The following is an 18,314-nucleotide window of genomic DNA, read 5'->3' as shown; positions in this document are numbered from 1 at the left end:
TGGCTTTGTGGTAAAGTTATTAGGATATATCTGAAAGGGAAGAAAAATGTGCTTGTGGTAATATGGTCATAGGGTTCTCTTTTTGCCTTCTGCAGGCTGCCATGGAAAGCGAAGAGGGGCCCTGTATGGAACCCTCGCCTTCCCTTTCCATGGTGGCCATCTAGGATTTTCCTAGGACGCAGGCGCCATCTAGGATTTTCATCTAGGACGCAGGCGTCCCGGTGTAGGAAGAAAATCGTCTTTTGTTAGCACCCCGGGTTCCCGCTTTGGGAACCTAGGGTGCTAATGGCCTTCATCCCCCATTTCAGGGTCTGGACATTGTGATGTCATCTTTGATGTCCTGGGTGTTAGTCTTAGCAATGCACAATGGTGGCGCAAGTTATGGTTGTTTAGCTTAACATAACTGGCAAATTTCTGGAGTTTTTCAATTTTACTTGAAAACATAACGTCCCCTTAACAAAGTTTTTTCAGTGAATATATTGGCAAAAGATGCATTTCGTGTATATAAAAATAACAAATAGAAGCCTTCATTTCTGTCAACCTCCTAATATGGAAGTCCTCTTCGGAGGAGAATTGAGACCCAGGATCACAAAGTCCAAATCGGCCATCTCTTGCTTCCTTCCTCATCAATGAATGCTGTAACTACCTAATTAGTATGAATATCTTCTCCACCTCGCTCATTCACCCATGTTGCCACACATTAAAACCAATAACATAAAATGCCGCAACAATATCAATAACTGTCATACAACAAACGCACAACAAGACTAACGTCCTCACCCAGTCCACCTCTGTAATCATCCAAGGAATCTAAGGGTCAGTCTCTCCAGAGCCCAAGCCCCTCTCACCCAGCTAAATTCCCTTCTATCCCCCTCCCCTTCCAACCAACCATTATCTCATCTCTATTAACCCACAACCCCCCTCAAGCATTGTAAAACCTTAGACCTTGAAATGACAGTGTTATGCATTTCCCAATTGTATCACTTCAGACGGGACCTCCCTCTTCACCTCAAGTAACATTCGGCAGATGCTCTCCTTTAACTCTCCACCTGGGGTATAGACAGCCCCTCCTCTATCCCTCCCTCTCCGACATCCTTTCCCCACTTATTGCGTACTCTGTCCAGTGGTATGTCAGGAGAAAGAATCCCTCCATCCTTCTCCAAGAGTTCTGCAACTTCCTCTTCTTTAGAGATATTATAGGACTTCCCTGCAAATTTTCTGTGGGCCAATTTATAACCATCAGTAGACTTTTCCCCTTTTACAGAGTTTCCTGAGCCAAGTCTTGCAATCTTGAAATGGAAGCATCCGTAAAGCAGATCACATTCTGTTTCCTAGCTGCTGTCATGATTTTGTCTTTAAGTTGAAATAAATGAACCTGCGTCCGGACATTCGGAATTACATTTCTATTTTGTTGCTATGTAGAATAAACCTGTATGTTCTGTCCAGTACTATCATGGAATCTTCTGAAGGGTTTACATATGGCGTAAAAGTGCTGTGACATATTCTTCTAAATCCTTATCAGTAATTTGTTTTGAAATCCTTCGCAGCCTAATGTTGTACGTATTCTGTTCTCAGTACCTTCCTGCTTTATCATGAGGTATGCCAAATGTTGTTCCATACCTGTCATTCTTTCAGATAGTTCAGCTTGCTCATGCACTTGGTCGCATAGGGTGGTTTCTACCTCTTCCAATCTCCTTTCTGCTGCCAGTACGTGTTTATCATTCATTAAAATAACTTTATTTGGCCATAGGCCATCGAAGTGTATCCTAACACAACACAAAAACTACTGTTCACATAACAGAAAATAATTTGTCACAATATAGCAACCCCCCCTTCATTTTTTGCTCATGGGTTAAGAGCACCCCTCAGACCTTGTGTCGAAATGGGGGCCTGTAGACCTAGTCCTAAAAGGAATTGTGTTTGCACCAGAAAGGATGGACTTGTGAAGATTGTTGCCAAGAGGGGAAGTCATGCTATTGAAAGGGTAAAGGCTAATGAAGATCGTGCGTGTTTCCATCCGACCATGGTCCACACCACTGCCCAACACACTTTTGGCCGTTCTCTGATCCCTGAATACTTGTTTCACAAAATCACTGAGTGAATAATTCTCATATTGCAGTCTAGAACAACTCATTATGGCCTCCAGAGTTGCAAAGAAACAACCCCTTGTTGAACGGAGCCAATGCATGCATTTGTTTAGGACGCGTCTCTTGGTTCTCGTTGTTTGTAGTGCAAATTGGGTACCCCATGCAGGCATACTAAGCCACCACCTCACCCCCCTTGAGGTTTTCTGTTAAACAGGCCCTCCCAAATTCGAGGTTTTGGTGCATTCAAGTGTGGAACAGTGGGTCCATAATTTCCTGCATTATTAGTAACCTTATCCCTTGTTGTGAATGGTGTGTGGGAACCGAAATGCTAGTTAGCTTCCCTCATAAGCTGATGCACAAAATGCACGTCTCGGATCCATGGTTTTAGGGTGAGTGCACGAGGCTTGCGCTGTAGTGGGGCCTGGAGTAGTTTGTTGTTGATGTCTGTAAGGGGTTCATTGTCTTTTCCCCCCAATCGGTGGGACATTATTGATGCGCGTTACTGATCCTCTGAAGGTTGGTAGGGCCCTATGGTTTCTCCGGAGCCTGTTAACCCTCCATTGACCGCATCTCCCCTCCCCCTTTGGTTTCAATCAGGACTAGAAGGAGCCTGTTGATGTCTGTTTGCTCAGAGAGAACTTGTTCACATCTACAGCCATGGTCACGCTCTTTTATTAAATGGGAAGGTTGTGGGCAAAATAAGGAAGCGGGGGAAGGGGCGATTCCTTGACTCATGCTCATCAGCTTCATACCCCAAGTCTTATCAATGGCGGTGGGCCCTTTTGTCAAATGTGACCCCATCCCCATACAATTCCATATGCTCCAGGTTCTGAGGTGCAGTTGGACTCTGTAGGCAAGTGGGCCTTCATAGCATCATGATTCAAGCCCAGCACATTTGGTGTCTCATAGGTCACCCGAACATTCTTTGGTTTCCTTAACCAGTTTTTCCTGGTCAGACATGGGGGGCCGCCCTCCACCCCCCCACGGAGCCAGGGTAGTGGTGGACTAGGGCCTGTAGTTCCCTTTTCAGGCTCTGCGGATAAATCTGATTCAAAAGCGTTGGTACTAGCATCAGCAGCACACTGCTGAGACACGAGGGCCATGGCGGGAGACACTGGTATCCGGAGGCGAGCTGGAGAGCGAAAAGAGGAACCACTGTACCTGTGAGCTTTCCCGGGCTGTGGGACCTCTACACGACTTCCAGGGGCAAGAGAAGGCCGGAGAATCTGGGAGCCGGAGAGAGAGAAGCAACCCGTGGAGCAGGGGTAAGGAGCACGCCCCTGGGGTTAAAGAACTGTTAATGAACTGGTCATTTTGCTGCAAAGACCCTGCTGAGACCCTGAGGCGTGGAAGTGAAACAAGTGGAGGCAAAAGAGAAATACCCAGGGTGAAAACTGTTCAAAACAACCAATCCAAGTACAAGAATCGTCATCTTCCTCATACCAGTAGAAGAATCCTTGTTTGAAAAACAGTGCCTGGCAGGATAATGATCTGGGCCTGATTAAGAGACAGTAAAATTGCAAACCAGAAAGAAAGGCCTGGGACCCATAGGTTGAGAGGATCAAAGAATACCGTATGAAAAGCAGTGCCTGACAGGATAGTGAACCAGGCCTGATTAAGAGACGTAACCTTGAGAAGGGGGTCTGGGACCCGAGTGTTGAATGAACTGAAGAATTGTAAATGCAAAACAGTGCCTGGCAGGATAGTGAACCTGGTCTGAGTGAGGCATAAACCTGGGAAAGGGGTGTGAGACCCGCATAACTGGAAGAGAAGACCTCTGGCAAAAGTCAAGAGAAGACAAGGGGGAAGAATGTATCCTCTTGCAAAACTACGGACATAATCGAGAATATTGGAAAAAGGGCTTAAAGGCTTGGGGAAGGGATATCTTTGCCCCCATCTTTTTGGAACTGTAAAGAGTTGCCTAGGAAGGCCTGAACTGTATCAAAAGGCTGCCTGAACTATATCAAAAGGCCTAGTGTTGGCCTGGGGAAGTCACAAACTGCCTAAAACTACCAAGAAGAGAAGAGCCACCTTTTTGGAGTCAGGAAAGCAGTCTGGATCACTCGTGGCTAGTTTTAGATGCAGAAGTTGAGCCACTTGTCAGATTGGGAGCCCTTTCAGGAACATTGAGTGTTGAGATAATGATGTGTTATTAATATAGCGCCTTAATCTTAAACTGGAACCTTAGGGGTACATCAACTGTCCAGATGGGAGGAGGTTGCATTGGGTTTCTTTGGGCCTGTGAGTGTCCCTGAAGTTGGAGTGAGATAAAAGCTGTTTTTGACAATGTACTCCAGATAGGCGCAGATGAGCTTTAAGTGAGCTCACCACCAAGTCAGGTGTTCGCTTCCAGGAAGGGCTATTTGGGAGGGAAGAGTTCCCCTCCATTATTATGCACAGTGTGTTACAATCTGAACGTTTATAAGTGGCTGGCCTTGTGAGCCGTGTCATTTTAGATACTGGTTATCCTCGCTTTAAAAGGGCATTTACATTTCGTTATCATGTACATAGTTTTTCAATAACAAACAGCCTAGCCATTTGCAGCAGACACTTTAACATCCATAGATTGAGCTGTGCAGTGTCGGGCCCTTTTTCGCACCCCTTGTTTCCCTTCTAGCGTGTCATATCCGGTACACGGATTCCCGATTAGCACACATTGACACATCTTTTCTCGGGCTCACCGTGCACTGTATCCTGCTTCTTTGCCTGAACACTGTACGTACACCTGCTTAAAATTGCCTCTTCTTTTAAATAAAAAAAACACATTTATTATTGGGAAGTTTGTCGATTTCCCCCAGCTCACATTTACAGACCACATAGGACTGTCATTTATAATTGTGGTCTAAATCTGTCAACTGGATGAAAGCAACTGTGTGTCAAAAATGTGCTTTACATTATTTTGCAGCACGGGAGAATGGATATCTTGCCAATGTGGCGCTCTGTGTCAGTTATTTTCCTTCAGTGGTTTCCCTTTTAACATGTTGGCACGTAAAAATCCTTAATGTACTGTACAGAAAACGATTTCTACTAGCATTATTTTACCAATTGGAAATGTCAACACCTTGACGGAGAGCCTTCCTTGTCCATCTGTTGATCTAACATTTTCATGGTGTGCCCTGAAGGCTTTGTGTTGGAGATCCCCCTGTAGCCACTGCATGTGTTGATAGAGATGGCACCCACTGCTGTACACCATGGACTTAACATGTGAACAAGAAAAGCAAGCATTGTCCAAGCCAACAGTTTTTCGATTTGTGTACACATGGGAAGGAATTTGCTAAGTATTACTGTAATGGCGACATAAAATGGTAGGAGCTATCAAATGGCGTAAGAAGCTGGGCATATAATGCAGTGGCTAATGGCAGTGGCTGGGCATATGAAGGCAGTGCCTGGCTAATCCTGATCTAATTCCTAGACAATAGCCACAACTGTTGGCTTTGCCAAATCTAAATTAACCTATCAAGTTAATCTATGCCCTAGTTTAAAAGAATGGTCAATGAAAAACATGGTTTGAAGACTTAGGGTGTAATACCAACCTAGTTTTGTAACGTGTATTTTAAGTTTCTGCGCCCTGTTTGGTTATCTACATTATAATGGTACCTTTCTTTTACACAAGGAACCCACCTAAATAAGATAGCCAGTCTTGCCTCAGCAGGAATTTATTGCGATCGTGCAGTCTGTATGTAATATGTTATGTTTTACATCCCACTGAACATAAATGCTTCGAGGGGATTGGGTCCTCCGACGTATTCCATATCTATGACATGTAATCACCACAGCTGTGCTGCTTCGGAAACTTTTTTCGGCGTCTGCGTCCTGCGTCGAGGACCTCGTCCGACGTCATCCGATGTGATAAGTAGGACGCACGACGCCCGTAGCCTCAGTTCCGTTTTTTCCGCGAACGTGTTGCTTCGTGTTTCTCGGTTCAACGCCTCGACTCTTTGGAGTTCTGTTCTTCTCGGTTCTTCGAACCTGTTCGTTTTGTGCAAATCCTTCGTGTGAAGATGTCTTCGACTTCGTCTTCGACCCCGCGTCCGGGTTTCAAGAAGTGCGGGGAGTGTGGGTCCAAGATGTCGGTGACGGACTCGCACGACGCCTGCCTCTGGTGCCTCGGGGAGGCCCACGACACGGATGACTGCATCGACTGCCAGTCGCTCACGTCCAAAGCCTTACGCGAACGTAAGAAGAAGTTGTCGGTAGGTCGGGTGTCCAAGCCCCGGAAGTCGAAGTCTGAGGGGCTTTCGACGGATGATTCGAGGGGTGACTCTCCGCGTCATCGTCGGAAGTCTCGTGGGTCTCCTTCTAGGAGTCGGTCTCGCCACTCCTCAGCCTCTTCGAGGCATTCTCGGAAGCGCCGTCACCGGTCGTCTTCCAGGTCCTCTTCGGAGGACTCTGCCCGGCACGTCGCTTACCCCACCAGCCGTGCGACGCCGGAGGAATGGGCTTCCTTCGGGAAGAAGATGCTGGCGATTCTTGAGTCGCAGGGTACTCAGCCGTCCGCGCCCCCGAGTGGGGTCGGTCGTGTGAGGTCGAGTGACACCGCTCGCAAGAGTGGTCGGCACGAGTCACGGGAGAGGTCCCGTTCGGACAAGGGGACTCGTTCTCGACGTACCCGTTCCAGGTCCCGGTCCTCGACGCGTTCGAGACCGTGTGCACCTGTGAGGTCTTCGAAGACGGCATCGACGTCTGAGGCGTCGAGGGCGTCGACTGGCTTTCTCGAGGCTCCGAGGAAGTCGTCAATGCCGTCGATGCTCAGGTCGTCGAGGGACACGCTCGGGGCTTCGGCCTCGAGGGCTGTGTCGACGCCGCCGATTCGGGAGGTGCTGCATCTGACGTCGACGCCGATTTCCTCGACGCCGATCCTCCCGGCGCTGGCACCGATTCGCTCGACGCCATCAACGCCTTTCGTGTCGGAGGTACCCCGTGGCACGGGTGTACCCCCTAGGAAGGCTCTGGTTAAGAGCAAGCACTCTAGGGTGCCTTCTTTTCGCCACCTGGACTATATTTCAGAGGCGGATGAGGATTCTGATGGCCTGGTTCCTAGTCAGGTTCCAGATGAAATTGACTCGGGCCATAGTCAGTTTGACGAGTTGAGACAGTCGCTGCATGATGCCAGTGGACTGGACACCTCTCCGGAGGTGGAGTTTTGTAGGCCTGAGCCTGGCTCTCATGCCGATTCCTCGTACCGGCGCCTTATGGCTAGGGTTTCTGAGTACTTGGGATGGTCTGCTCCCCCAAGTGAGTTTGTGCAGGATGTTCTCACGGACATCCTTGATGTTGGTCCCCCAACTGACCCGGTACTGCCGTTCCATATGGCTTTACAGAGAAGGGTGGCGGCGGCTTGAACTGCTCCGGAGAGTCTCCCGGCGGTGGGCAGATCCTTGTCGCGAAAATACCGTCCAGCCAGTAGCGACCCCTGCTACTTGACCAGGCACCCCACTCCGGAGAGTTTGGTGGTGCAGGCGGCCACGGCCCCGGCAAAGCAGGCGTCGGACCCTACCATCCCTCCTGATAGGGACGACAAACGTTTTGATGGCTGGGCGAAGAAAGTGTTTTCTTCTGGTGGTATGGCGCTTCAGGCGGCCAACTCCATTTGTGCCTTGTCTCGTTTCACGCACACTCTGTGGAACTGTGTTGCGTTAGCGGCTGAACATATTCCCGAAGGGGATGAACGGGATGGTTTCCTTGCTATGGTCCAGGATGGTAAGGATGCCATGTGTGAGTCCGTTCAGTCGGGTTTGGACTTGGCTGAATGCGTCAGTAGGTCCATGGCGGCGAGCACCGTAATACGCAGGTTTGCGTGGTTGCGGAAGTCGGGGTTTGCTCCGGATGTGCAGTCCCGGCTCCTCAACATGCCCTTTGACGGTGAACACCTTTTTGGCAGCAAGGCTGACGAGAGCCTTGAGAGGTTGCAGACCTCAAAAGCTGCAGCGAAGTCGTTGGGCGCTGCAGTTCGCCAACCTCCGCCTTTTCGTCCTAGGGGACAGCAGTGGAGGGGTGGTTCCTTTCGCTATTACTCGTCCTTCAGTAAAGCGAGAGGAGCTGGCAGTCAAAGAGGCCAACGCAGGGGTACCAGAGGTGGACGACAGGGTACCCGTGGTGCCAAGGCCGCTCGGGCAGTTGCCTCTTTGCTCTCAGGTAACGCCGCAGCCGTTCCCACTCAGTCATGAGGCCATGTCCCATGGTTCGCCGGTTGGGGGAAGGCTGGCGCAGCATCTTGTAGAGTGGCACGCCATTACTTCGGATGTGTGGGTTCTGGAGATCATAACCCACAGCTACTGTCTTCCCTTTCGGCACAGGCCTCACGACAATCCGCCGGGGAACCTCTCTTTGTGGTGTCCGGATCCGCTCCTTGCGCAGGAAATTCAAGCCCTGCTGGAGAAAGGCGCCATAGAACTGGTGCCTGTAGCGGAGAGGAACAAGGGATGGTATTCCCCTTATTTTTTGATTTCCAAGAAAGACGGAGGATTGAGACCCATCATGGACTTGCGCGGTTTGAACAAACTCCTCAGGAAGAACAAGTTCAAGATGGTTACTCTCTCTCAAGTCCTCCAGGCCCTTCAGCTTCAGGACTGGTTGGTGTCACGCGACCTAAAGGATGCTTACTTCCATGTGACGATCCATCCCAAGCACAAGAAGTACCTGAGGTTCGCGGTTGGCGACTCGCACTTTCAGTTTCGGGTCCTGCTGTTCGGATTGACCTCCGCCCCGAGGGTTTTCACCAAGCTCATGGTGGTGGTGGCATTGCATCTCAGGCAAGGGGGGATTCACGTCTACCCTTACCTGGACGATTGGTTGATCAGGGGGAGCTCTCCCGAGCAAGTCCTGGATCATCTGTCTGTCACCTGTCACTCCCTTCACAGGCTGGGCTTCTCCCTCAATTTAAAGAAGTCCCATTTGATGCCAACACAGCGGCTCCAGTACATCGGAGCAGTGCTCGACTCTTCCCTGGGGCAGTGTTTTCCTCCCCAGGTGAGGGCTCTTCACATTCAGCAGATGGTGCACAAGTTTCAGCATGCCCAGACGCTCCCAGCGTTCGAGTTCTTGTGGTTGCTCGGCCTCATGGCATCCTGCATTCTTCTGGTGCCAGAGGCTCGCCTGCGGATGAGATCTTTGCAGTGGGCACTCAAGACGCAATGGTCGCAGTCCTCCGGCAGGATGTCGGACTCGATTCAGGTGCCGTCCTCGGTCGCCCGGGACCTTCTGTGGTGGGCCGTCGAAGGCAACTTGATGAAGGGGGCTCCATTTTGGCTTCCCTGGCCGGAGGTGACGGTCGTGACGGATGCATCCCTCACGGGATGGGGAGCTCATGCCAACGGGCTGACAGTCAGCGGTCGTTGGTCTCCGTCGGAGTCCAGACTCCATATCAATCTGTTGGAGCTGAGGGCCGTCAGGCTAGCCTTGAAGGCTTTTCTGCCGACTGTGCGAGGGAAGAATGTCCTTATCCTGACGGACAACACAGTGGCCATGCACTACCTCAACAAAAAGGGGGGGGCAGGGTCACTTCCTCTGTGCAGGGAGGCGATGCAGCTCGAGTTCTGGGCCATCCAGCAGGAAGTTTTGATCTCGGCAGTTCATCTGGCCGGAGACGAAAACGTGACGGCGGACGCTCTGAGCAGGCAGAGCGCGATCTCTCACGAGTGGGAGTTGGCTCAGGAGATTCTCCTGGAGATCTTCGCCCTTTGGGGGACCCCTCAGGTGGATCTCTTCGCCTCCAGTGTCAACCGGAAGTGCGAAAGGTTTTGCTCGCGGGAATTTCCTCCAAAAGGAGCCTTAGGAGACGCGTTCGTGGTGGAGTGGTCTTTCCCGCTGCTGTACACGTTTCCTCCAGTCCCCGTCATCCCGCAAGTGCTGCGGAGGTTACGGAAGTTCGGTTCCCGGATGATCCTCATTGCTCCGGCGTGGGCAAGGAGGACGTGGTACCCGGACCTTCTCGACTTGTCCATCTGCCCTCCACGTCGTCTTCCCTACCGAGACGATCTGCTCTCACGGGAGGGGGGTCAGGTTCTCCATCCAGAGGTCAGATCCCTCAACCTTCACGCTTGGCTTCTGAGAGGTTGAGGTATAAGGATTGGGACCTCCCTGAAGACGTGATGGAGGTGTTGCTTTCGGCCCGAAGGCCGGCAACAAAGTCTCTGTACCGTTGCCGTTGGCGTAAGTTCTGCGACTGGTGCAGAGTTCAGAATGTGGATCCTTTTGCATGTGACATCCCCATGGTTCTGTCCTTTTTACTTTCTTTGGCCCACAGGGGCTTGCAAGTGGGTACCATTAAAGGTTACCTGGCGGCGCTGTCCATCTTTAAGCGCTCGTCTGAAGAGTGTTCTTACTTTAAAATTCCTTTAATTTCACAGTTTCTGAAAAGGCTCACTAATGTGTTCCCTCCGTCACCTTTCCTGGTGCCCGGTTGGGATTTAAACCTTGTTCTTAGGTTTCTTATGGGTGCTCCGTTTGAGCCTTTACATTCTTGCCCTTTGAGGCTGTTAACTCTGAAAACTGTGTTTTTAGTTGCGGTTACTTCTGCTCGCAGAGTGAGTGAGTTACAGGCACTTTCAGTTAAGCCACCCTTCACTGTATTTCACAAGGACATGGTTGTCCTTCGAGTTCGTCCTTCTTTTCTTCCGAAGGTTGTGTCGGAATTTCATTTGGCCCAGAAGGTTGTTCTTCCGGCATTCTATCCTCCCCCGCATCCTGGTAAGGACGAGGAGAGGCTCCATAGGCTTGATCCTAGGAGAGCTTTAAGCTTTTATGTTTCACGCATGTCCCGGGTCAGAGTGGACGATCAACTCTTTATTGGTTACGCTGGGAAGCGTTTGGGGCAAGCTGTGACGAAACAGACTTTGTCTCGCTGGATTATTTTCGCCATCTCGGAGTGTTACCGCTTGGCGGGTAAGGACCCACCGGCTGGCTTGCGGGCCCATTCTACCAGGGGTGTGGCTGCATCTACTGCCCTGCAGAGGGGTGTTCCTATTCGCAACATCTGTGATGCAGCCACCTGGACTTCAGTACATACATTTGTACGTCACTATTCCCTCGATTCCATCCGAGAGCAGGATCTGGCCTTTGGCAAGGCGGTCCTTTGCTCTGCTATTTGATTGGCTATTCTAAATTTTGATTCTAAATTCTTTCCCTCCTCCTTGCTCTTGTACTGCTTTGGGAGTCTGTCATAGATATGGAATACGTCAGAGGACCCAATCCCCTCGAAGAACAAGTTGCTTTCTTACCTGGTAACGTTCTTTCGATGGGATGGTCCGACGACGTATTCCATATCGCTCGCTCCCTGCCTTCCCCGCTGCAGAATTTCTTTTGCGATTGCAGCTTACGTTCCGCAAGGCTTTGTGTCTGACTGGCAGTTGACTTATGTCACACGTTCTGGGGGAAAAAACTACAACTGAGGCTACGGGCGTCGTGCGTCCTACTTATCACATCGGATGACGTCGGAGGAGGTCCTCGACGACGGCGCATCGACGTCATCGACGCAGGACGCAGACGCCGAAAAAAGTTTCCGAAGCAGCACAGCTGTGGTGATTACATGTCATAGATATGGAATACGTCGTCGGACCATCCCATCGAAAGAACGTTACCAGGTAAGAAAGTAACTTGTTCTTTTATGGCTTCATACCGCTTAAAAGTAATGTTCTCTTGTTTTGTATGTTTGGATGCTGTTTTACAAGGGTGGTTGTTCACAATATTTATGAAAAAACAGTATTGGCTAAATGTAACCATTGTGTCTGCTCATTACAGTTCCTGTTGAAGATCTTTTTAAACAAATCTGCTGGCGCCACAGTTTGGGACTTCTTCTATACATATGGGCCGCTGCTCATCAGCATCGATGCATTGTGATTTTTGCCAATCTTAGGAAAAGCAAATCGGGTGAGATCCCCTTTCCTGCTAGACATTTTACATGAAAAACAGTGTGTATTGGCTGAATTCGTATGTATGATATTTAGGGCCTGAGTCACATAAGTGTTTTATAATGGAGCAATCACGTTGGAAAACGCTATGTGAATCAGGTCCTTAGTGTCCTATTATGGTCATCTTCTTTAGCGCGTTGTTCAAGCGTCCCATAAGACTAGAAAACTATTGTCTGCCCTCCCATGAACGGGGCTTCTTTATGAAAAGCAGGCAGAAGCTATTTGAGAACAACCCCAAACATGATTGCTAAAGCGGCCATACAGGTTTTACAAAAGTAACAGATCTTACTCCAAACTATTATTTTATCATCTACCTTATTTTCAATATTTATATAGGCATGCCTCTTGCTATAGTTGTCCTGCATTTTGTGAGCTGCTTTTACACATTTGCAGGAAGTGGAGTCTGCAAATCACTTATAGCATTCAGGGAGCAAGCTAACCCATTGGATTAGTAGTAAAGGTTCCAGAACTAAAATGGCTGACCATATTAGCAGTACTATTTTTAGTAGAATTCCCAGTATCAGTACTATTGCCATTAGTACTACTCATAATAATTCTACAAGTAGTACTACTGCAAGTGGTAGTAGTGCTTCTTCTGATGATGTTGGTAGTACTAAAGGTAATAACATTAATACTAACTTTACTACTGATAGTACTATTACTGTGACTACTTACTGCAACTACTTCTGATGGTAGTACTACCAATACTATTCGGGTAATTCCAGTACTGTTAGTAATACTGTTCTGCTGGTTTCAGTGGCGGCCAATGGATGAACCAACACACATAAGAAGATGCTCACATGACTACTACAGGCTGAAATGGGTAAGTGGGCAGGCTTGTACAGGCTTACTCTTTTGACACCTGGTGAAACATGAGGATGAGTGATACCTGCGATACCACTCTGGTGGGAGAAAAACTCTGGTCCACAGAAAATGAATCAGACGTTCATATGCATCGCTGGGCTTGATCAGGTCTTTAGGGTATTCCCTATGCAGGCAGACTTCTGTACTGGACGAAGCAGATGGATAGAGGCAGGATCCTGAGAACAAAGAAAATCAGAATGGGTACGTGCAGGGAGGGAGGAGCGGCAGAGTGCCGACGACTTACTGATGGTGAACAAAGAATTCAGAACTTCACAGCGTCTCTGCAGCAGGACACAGTTACAACGCAAGTAGGAAAGGGCCGGAAGTGACTTCAGCATGCCATCGTGTCTGTACGCTGGACATGGCGTTGCAGCTATCTGAGGTGGGAACGCATTACCCTCTCTGGCTCCACCGCCAACGGGACCACACAGTACTGGTACTAACAGCAATTCCACTACTGCTTGTAATCTTAATTTGTAGTGCTGGTTGTAGTATTGTAGTTTTTGGTGGTGTGGTAATGGATAAATAGATAATAGCCTGTCCTCACCTCCTCTACAACTACCTCTTTAAGGGCTTAAAAGCTATTCATAAAATGGAGGACAACCATAGCAAGTAAAATGCTTACTAATATGGATTTTGTTTTGTTGCAAAATAGGTAGAAGATAAAACGTTTATAGTTGGGAAAAACATTTTATTTTTATAAAAATGATATGCCTCCTTTTAAAAATGCTGCATTTCTTAAACGTGCTGGTTGTGTAAATTAGCAAAACATAAAAACCTGTTTTTCTTCCTAGATAGCAATATAATATTGAAAGCCAATACTACTTAGTGCTTTCGCAGTTACTTCATAGGAATTTTTTTAATTGTATTTGTTGGACCCTAAATGGCTATTTGTGAGTGAATTTTCTTCGTTGGTACTTGCAAAAAAACATTTCTGACTTCTTTTCTTTCATACACTTCCCATCTCATCTGTTTCAGTTTCTAAACCGTATTCGTTCCCCTCCCTCCCCAGATCCTTTTCTTTTCTCCCCAAACAGCCGCAGACTTCGCTCAATATTTTATTAACAAAGTCACTCTGATATGCTCATCTATCTCTTAACTCCAAGAGCTCTGCCAACAGTGCCTTTCTCAGACTTTTCACCCCCCTTTCGACTCTGACACTTCATCCAATCTCTCTAAACTCGCCACAGGTCTCCCCCTCTTAACCTTCTTCCCTCTGCTCTCATCACCAACAGGTAGTCCTCTTGCTCCCTTTTCTTTCTTCCCCCATAGACTCATCGCTTTCCTCTGGTACTTTTCTTGCTGACTAGGTGCACTTCTTCCTGCCTCTACTGAAAAGAAAACACTCTTGACCCTTGCGTTTCAATTTCTGTCCAATCTCACTTCTTCCATTCTCATCTAAGATTCTAGCGCATGTAAGGCGTATCCTATCTTGACTTCCACTCTCTTCTTCCGCACCCAATCTGGCTTCCATCCATTCCACTGAAACCGCATTACTCAGAGTATCCAGTAAAATTATTTTCTGCTCTCCATTCTCTGTTCTCATCAATTCTTATTCTTCTTGATCTAGCTGCCGCCTTTTGGTAAGGTCAATCACACTAACCTATTGTCCACCCTAGCTCTCTGGGTTTTTCTGGTCCTGTTCTTCATTGGTTCAAATATTATCTGTCTGATCGATCTTTTTCAATCTCATGGGTTGGTAGAAACTCCCCTACTTTCCCGTTGTTGCACGGTGTTCCCCAAGATCAGTCTTGGGCCCTCTCCTTTTTTCTCCTTGAACTTCCCCCTTTCTTATTTTGACCCTTCCTAAACTAACTGAGGTCCCACTAGTAGGAAAACGAGAGTGGTTATTTGAAAAGTTTTCACAGTTTTGTCCAAACGTAAGGCAGTGAGTTCCGTACCTGCGCTGCCAATGTAGGGAAAGCCCTTCCTAAGCCCTTGGTTCTCTTGGATTTGTGGGTATTAATAGATCTTAGGTTGGGGTAATGTAAAGTGCATCCAGGTTTGTATAGGAAAATGCGTGTCTTCAGGTAGGCAGGTGCCTTACCATTGAGGCATTTCTGCACTATAGACGCTGTCTTGAATTCGATCAGCGATGGGGAGCCAATGTAAAGATTGCCTACCAGCTGATATGTACTCACATCTGGAGATTCCCTTAATAATGCAAACAAAATCATTTTGAAGGATTTGAAGATGTTGCAAAAAATGTTTGCTGGCCCCCAGCAGTAATGCATTGCAGTTATCCAGACGTGAAAAAATAATGACTCGAGCGACTGAGGAACAGTTTACCTTGAAATGAAAGGCTTGATATTCGTAAGGAGTATTGGGTAATAATGACAATTCTTAGAGATATAACTAGTCTGAGTCACAGCGCCAAGAGTAGAGTCAAGAAAGACACCCACCGTCTTAACAGAACTGGGATGGAACAATCCTTAATGCCGAAGCATGAGCATTCCTTCCCCAGTTTGGCTCTGGCCAAAGGGCTTCCGAATTGCAGTAATTAAGTTTTCGCTCCATTAAGACGGAGCCAGTTTTCGGTCATCTAGTGTTCGATGATACCGTAGATGGAGTTCAGGTTCCGGGTGTCTGTGTCGTAATCCCCGCTGATTTCTAGAATCAGTTGTGTCATCTGCGTAATTAGTCAAAAAGATCCCTCCGGCCTCTAAAACAGAGGGGTCTAACATGCAAGTTGTAGAGCATGGGCGTGATGCAAGCCCCCTGTGGGACGCCACAGAGGATAGGAGCAGGTTTTGCCAAAGCACCTTCCCTCTTCTATACCTCCTCATACATCCTCTTTCCTCCCTCCTCTATCCTACTTTTCTCAACCTCTGTGAAATCTGGGTGTTTGCAATATTCTTTTTTTTTTCCCTACACATCTTTTTTATTTTTTACTTCACTTTATTTACCATTTTCCAACAAACAAAATCAAAGCAGTGTTACATCAAGGTTCAAAAAGCATTTTCTCTGAAAGTCGGCATCATTGTGTGCAGAATTATCAACACTGTGTTAGAGGTACAAGAAGGCATATGTCTAGTCATGGTTCCCACAAATGCTATGTTCTAATAGTATTAGGAATGGGTCCCATGTTCCTGTTGGTTTGGGGCGAATGTCTAGTTCATCATTGCAGTACCCTGCCCAATGGGAGCGATTGTCTTGAGAATCTGGGTAGGGTATTCTTCATAGTCACTGTGATATTTTTATTTTTTGGGATGCCCATATTTCTCATGCGTTGGGCCAACAAAAGTGGTACTTCGGCACCGTTTGCTTACTGTCTCGTAGCCCTGAACCAGGAGACTGAATGTTGTGTGCCGTGGGAGGACCGTTACCAGCTAAGAAATAGTATGAATAGTTAGATCACCGAAGGGGTAAGTATGAGAGCGACATGCCTAATCAATACTGCTCTACCCCCCCCCCCAACTAGTCTGGAACACCGGAAGGACGGTCAAACGCACCCATGTAACGACAGTTCACCGAAATGTGGCGATTGGTTGTGTATCGATAATGTTCTGCTGTGATGCAGTGTATGTATACCGATACTGTGTGATGTGAATCTCGAATAAAGAACGTTTTTTTTAAAAATCGGTCCATCAGGAAATTTGCGCGTTCTTGGAAGCGTTAGGCGGGCTGCTTGGAGCAAGTGCATTATGAGAGATGATTCTAACCCACTGATGCTGTAGGGACCCTCCTGGTAAGGGTCTCCAAAAATGACTGAGTAGATTCCAAGGCATCTCTACACCTGTGATTCTCCTAATCCTGGATAGGATCTCTTTCTAGTAGTACTGTGATTGGGGGCAGGATCATCACATATGCTCAAGCGTACCTATGTCATTGCATCCTCTCCAGGATGTGGCAGGTATCTCCTATTGACTGTATGTAGGTGTTGTGGGGAATAATACTGATGCATCATTACTTTAAGAGTTTTCTGTGATGAGTGTGCATCTGGAGGTCTTTTTATTCCAGATGTGCAGCCGTGAATCTGAAGCTATCTCACGTTGGCGGTCCCTTTCCCATGCCAACATGTATGGGAGTTTGTCTTCGGAGTTAAATTTTTCAAGAGATCTATAGACGTGACATGTTCCCCTTCCTGTGCGATCTGAAACCAACATTTCTAGGGCCGTGGGTTCCCTGGTACCTGCTGCACGTGTGATTGGCTGCGAGATCCAATGCCAAATCTGGCAATAGCCTAGTCTTTCGGCTTCCGTGAGGGCACATTTGGCTTTGAATTCTTAAAATGAGCTTGGTTGTCCCTATGAACTCAAATTAAAATCAATCAATCCATTACTTTAGGCGGAGTAGTCTCCACCATCATGATTAAGATTTGACAAGAAATCATTATCTTTCATTTTCATGTCGACGATCTTAATTTGTAGCATGATTTCAAAGGTTTTAATATTGTCACCATTAGTAGTACATTTTACAAAGCCTTTAGTGTCGTTACTTCCACCCAAAATTGCAAAATCCTGAAAATGAATGCTTTTTCTCCTAGTAAAAATGAGGTCCACTGTTCTTCAGCGTTTAGCTCTGTTACTTCAAGTTGGAATAGATCCAGATATTTCTCTCTGATCTGTGATAGTTCATGACATTCAATCAGAAGATGTTGAATTGATTCTTCGTAATCAGGAATGACACAGAATCTGCAGTGGGCTGGTTTACCATTCAGCTGTTTTCTTTGTGCTAAAACTTGTCTAGTTGGTAGTAAGTTTAGTCTTATATGCATGAATAGATTTTTGACCTTTGGACAGGGGACTCTTTGCAAATAGGCTGGCATTTGAAATAACGCACGTGTCTCAGAAGGGCAGTTCATCAACTGTTTATATTTTGGGTCTGGATGCAATCATTCCATTGGATTTTTTTTGTATTGATACTGGATTCCTAGTTAATGATTCTTCTGAAGATCCTAGCTCTTTTAGCCAACTTGAGTATGTGTTTTTCCACAGGTTCAGAAATCCATTTTGTTGGTTTATGTTCGTTGTTTTCTATATATCCAGAGGTAAATTGTCCTCTTCAACAATTGTTTTCCGGTATAAGTCAAGGGCTTTCCAAAGAATAACCGAATGGATTCACTGAATTTCCAGTTTGAATCTAATTCTGGGAATAGGAAAGGACTTTGGTAATGAGAGGACTTTCCTCCAAAAAAGTCCCTTTTGGAGGTCCCATTTTTTTCCATGATAGATTGAGTGCCGCTTCGACTCCATATGCTAAGCTCGGTATAACCTTTTGACGATAGAATGCCATTACTAGACGGAAGGAAAATTTCCCAAACTTTCTATGGATACTTAAAGCTTGGTGGGCTAGGGAAATTGCCTTCCTATGAATTGCTTCGCCCCATTCATGCTCGTCCCACGACAAATTGATCCATACTCCCAAGTATTTTATGGTTTCCACTTGATTCAATTTTTCCGATGCAATAAATAGTGAAAACTTGATTTTGTTTTTGTTTTCCGGACTTAAAGAA

At 47.2% G+C, this 18,314-nt stretch overlaps 1 protein-coding gene across 2 annotated transcripts in view; it reads left to right on the top strand.

Moving 5' to 3' along the window:
- The window catches only part of SRD5A3 (steroid 5 alpha-reductase 3), a 282,227-nt gene that overhangs the window by 169,785 nt on the left and 94,128 nt on the right, over positions 1–18,314 (top strand). The window contains exon 4 of one of the 2 annotated variants that reach the window (XM_069631643.1): positions 11,826–11,954. The exons of the other annotated variant lie outside the window; for it this stretch is intronic. Coding sequence (XP_069487744.1) covers positions 11,826–11,954 — 129 coding nt within the window. The remainder of the gene's footprint in view (positions 1–11,825; positions 11,955–18,314) is intronic. 2 annotated transcript variants of the gene reach the window in all.

Source organism: Ambystoma mexicanum, chromosome 6q (genome assembly GCF_040938575.1).
Source record: "Ambystoma mexicanum isolate Mex_15411 chromosome 6q, UKY_AmexF1_1, whole genome shotgun sequence".
Classification (NCBI taxonomy): domain Eukaryota; kingdom Metazoa; phylum Chordata; class Amphibia; order Caudata; family Ambystomatidae; genus Ambystoma; species Ambystoma mexicanum.
This window is presented reverse-complemented; position numbering and strand designations above follow the sequence as displayed.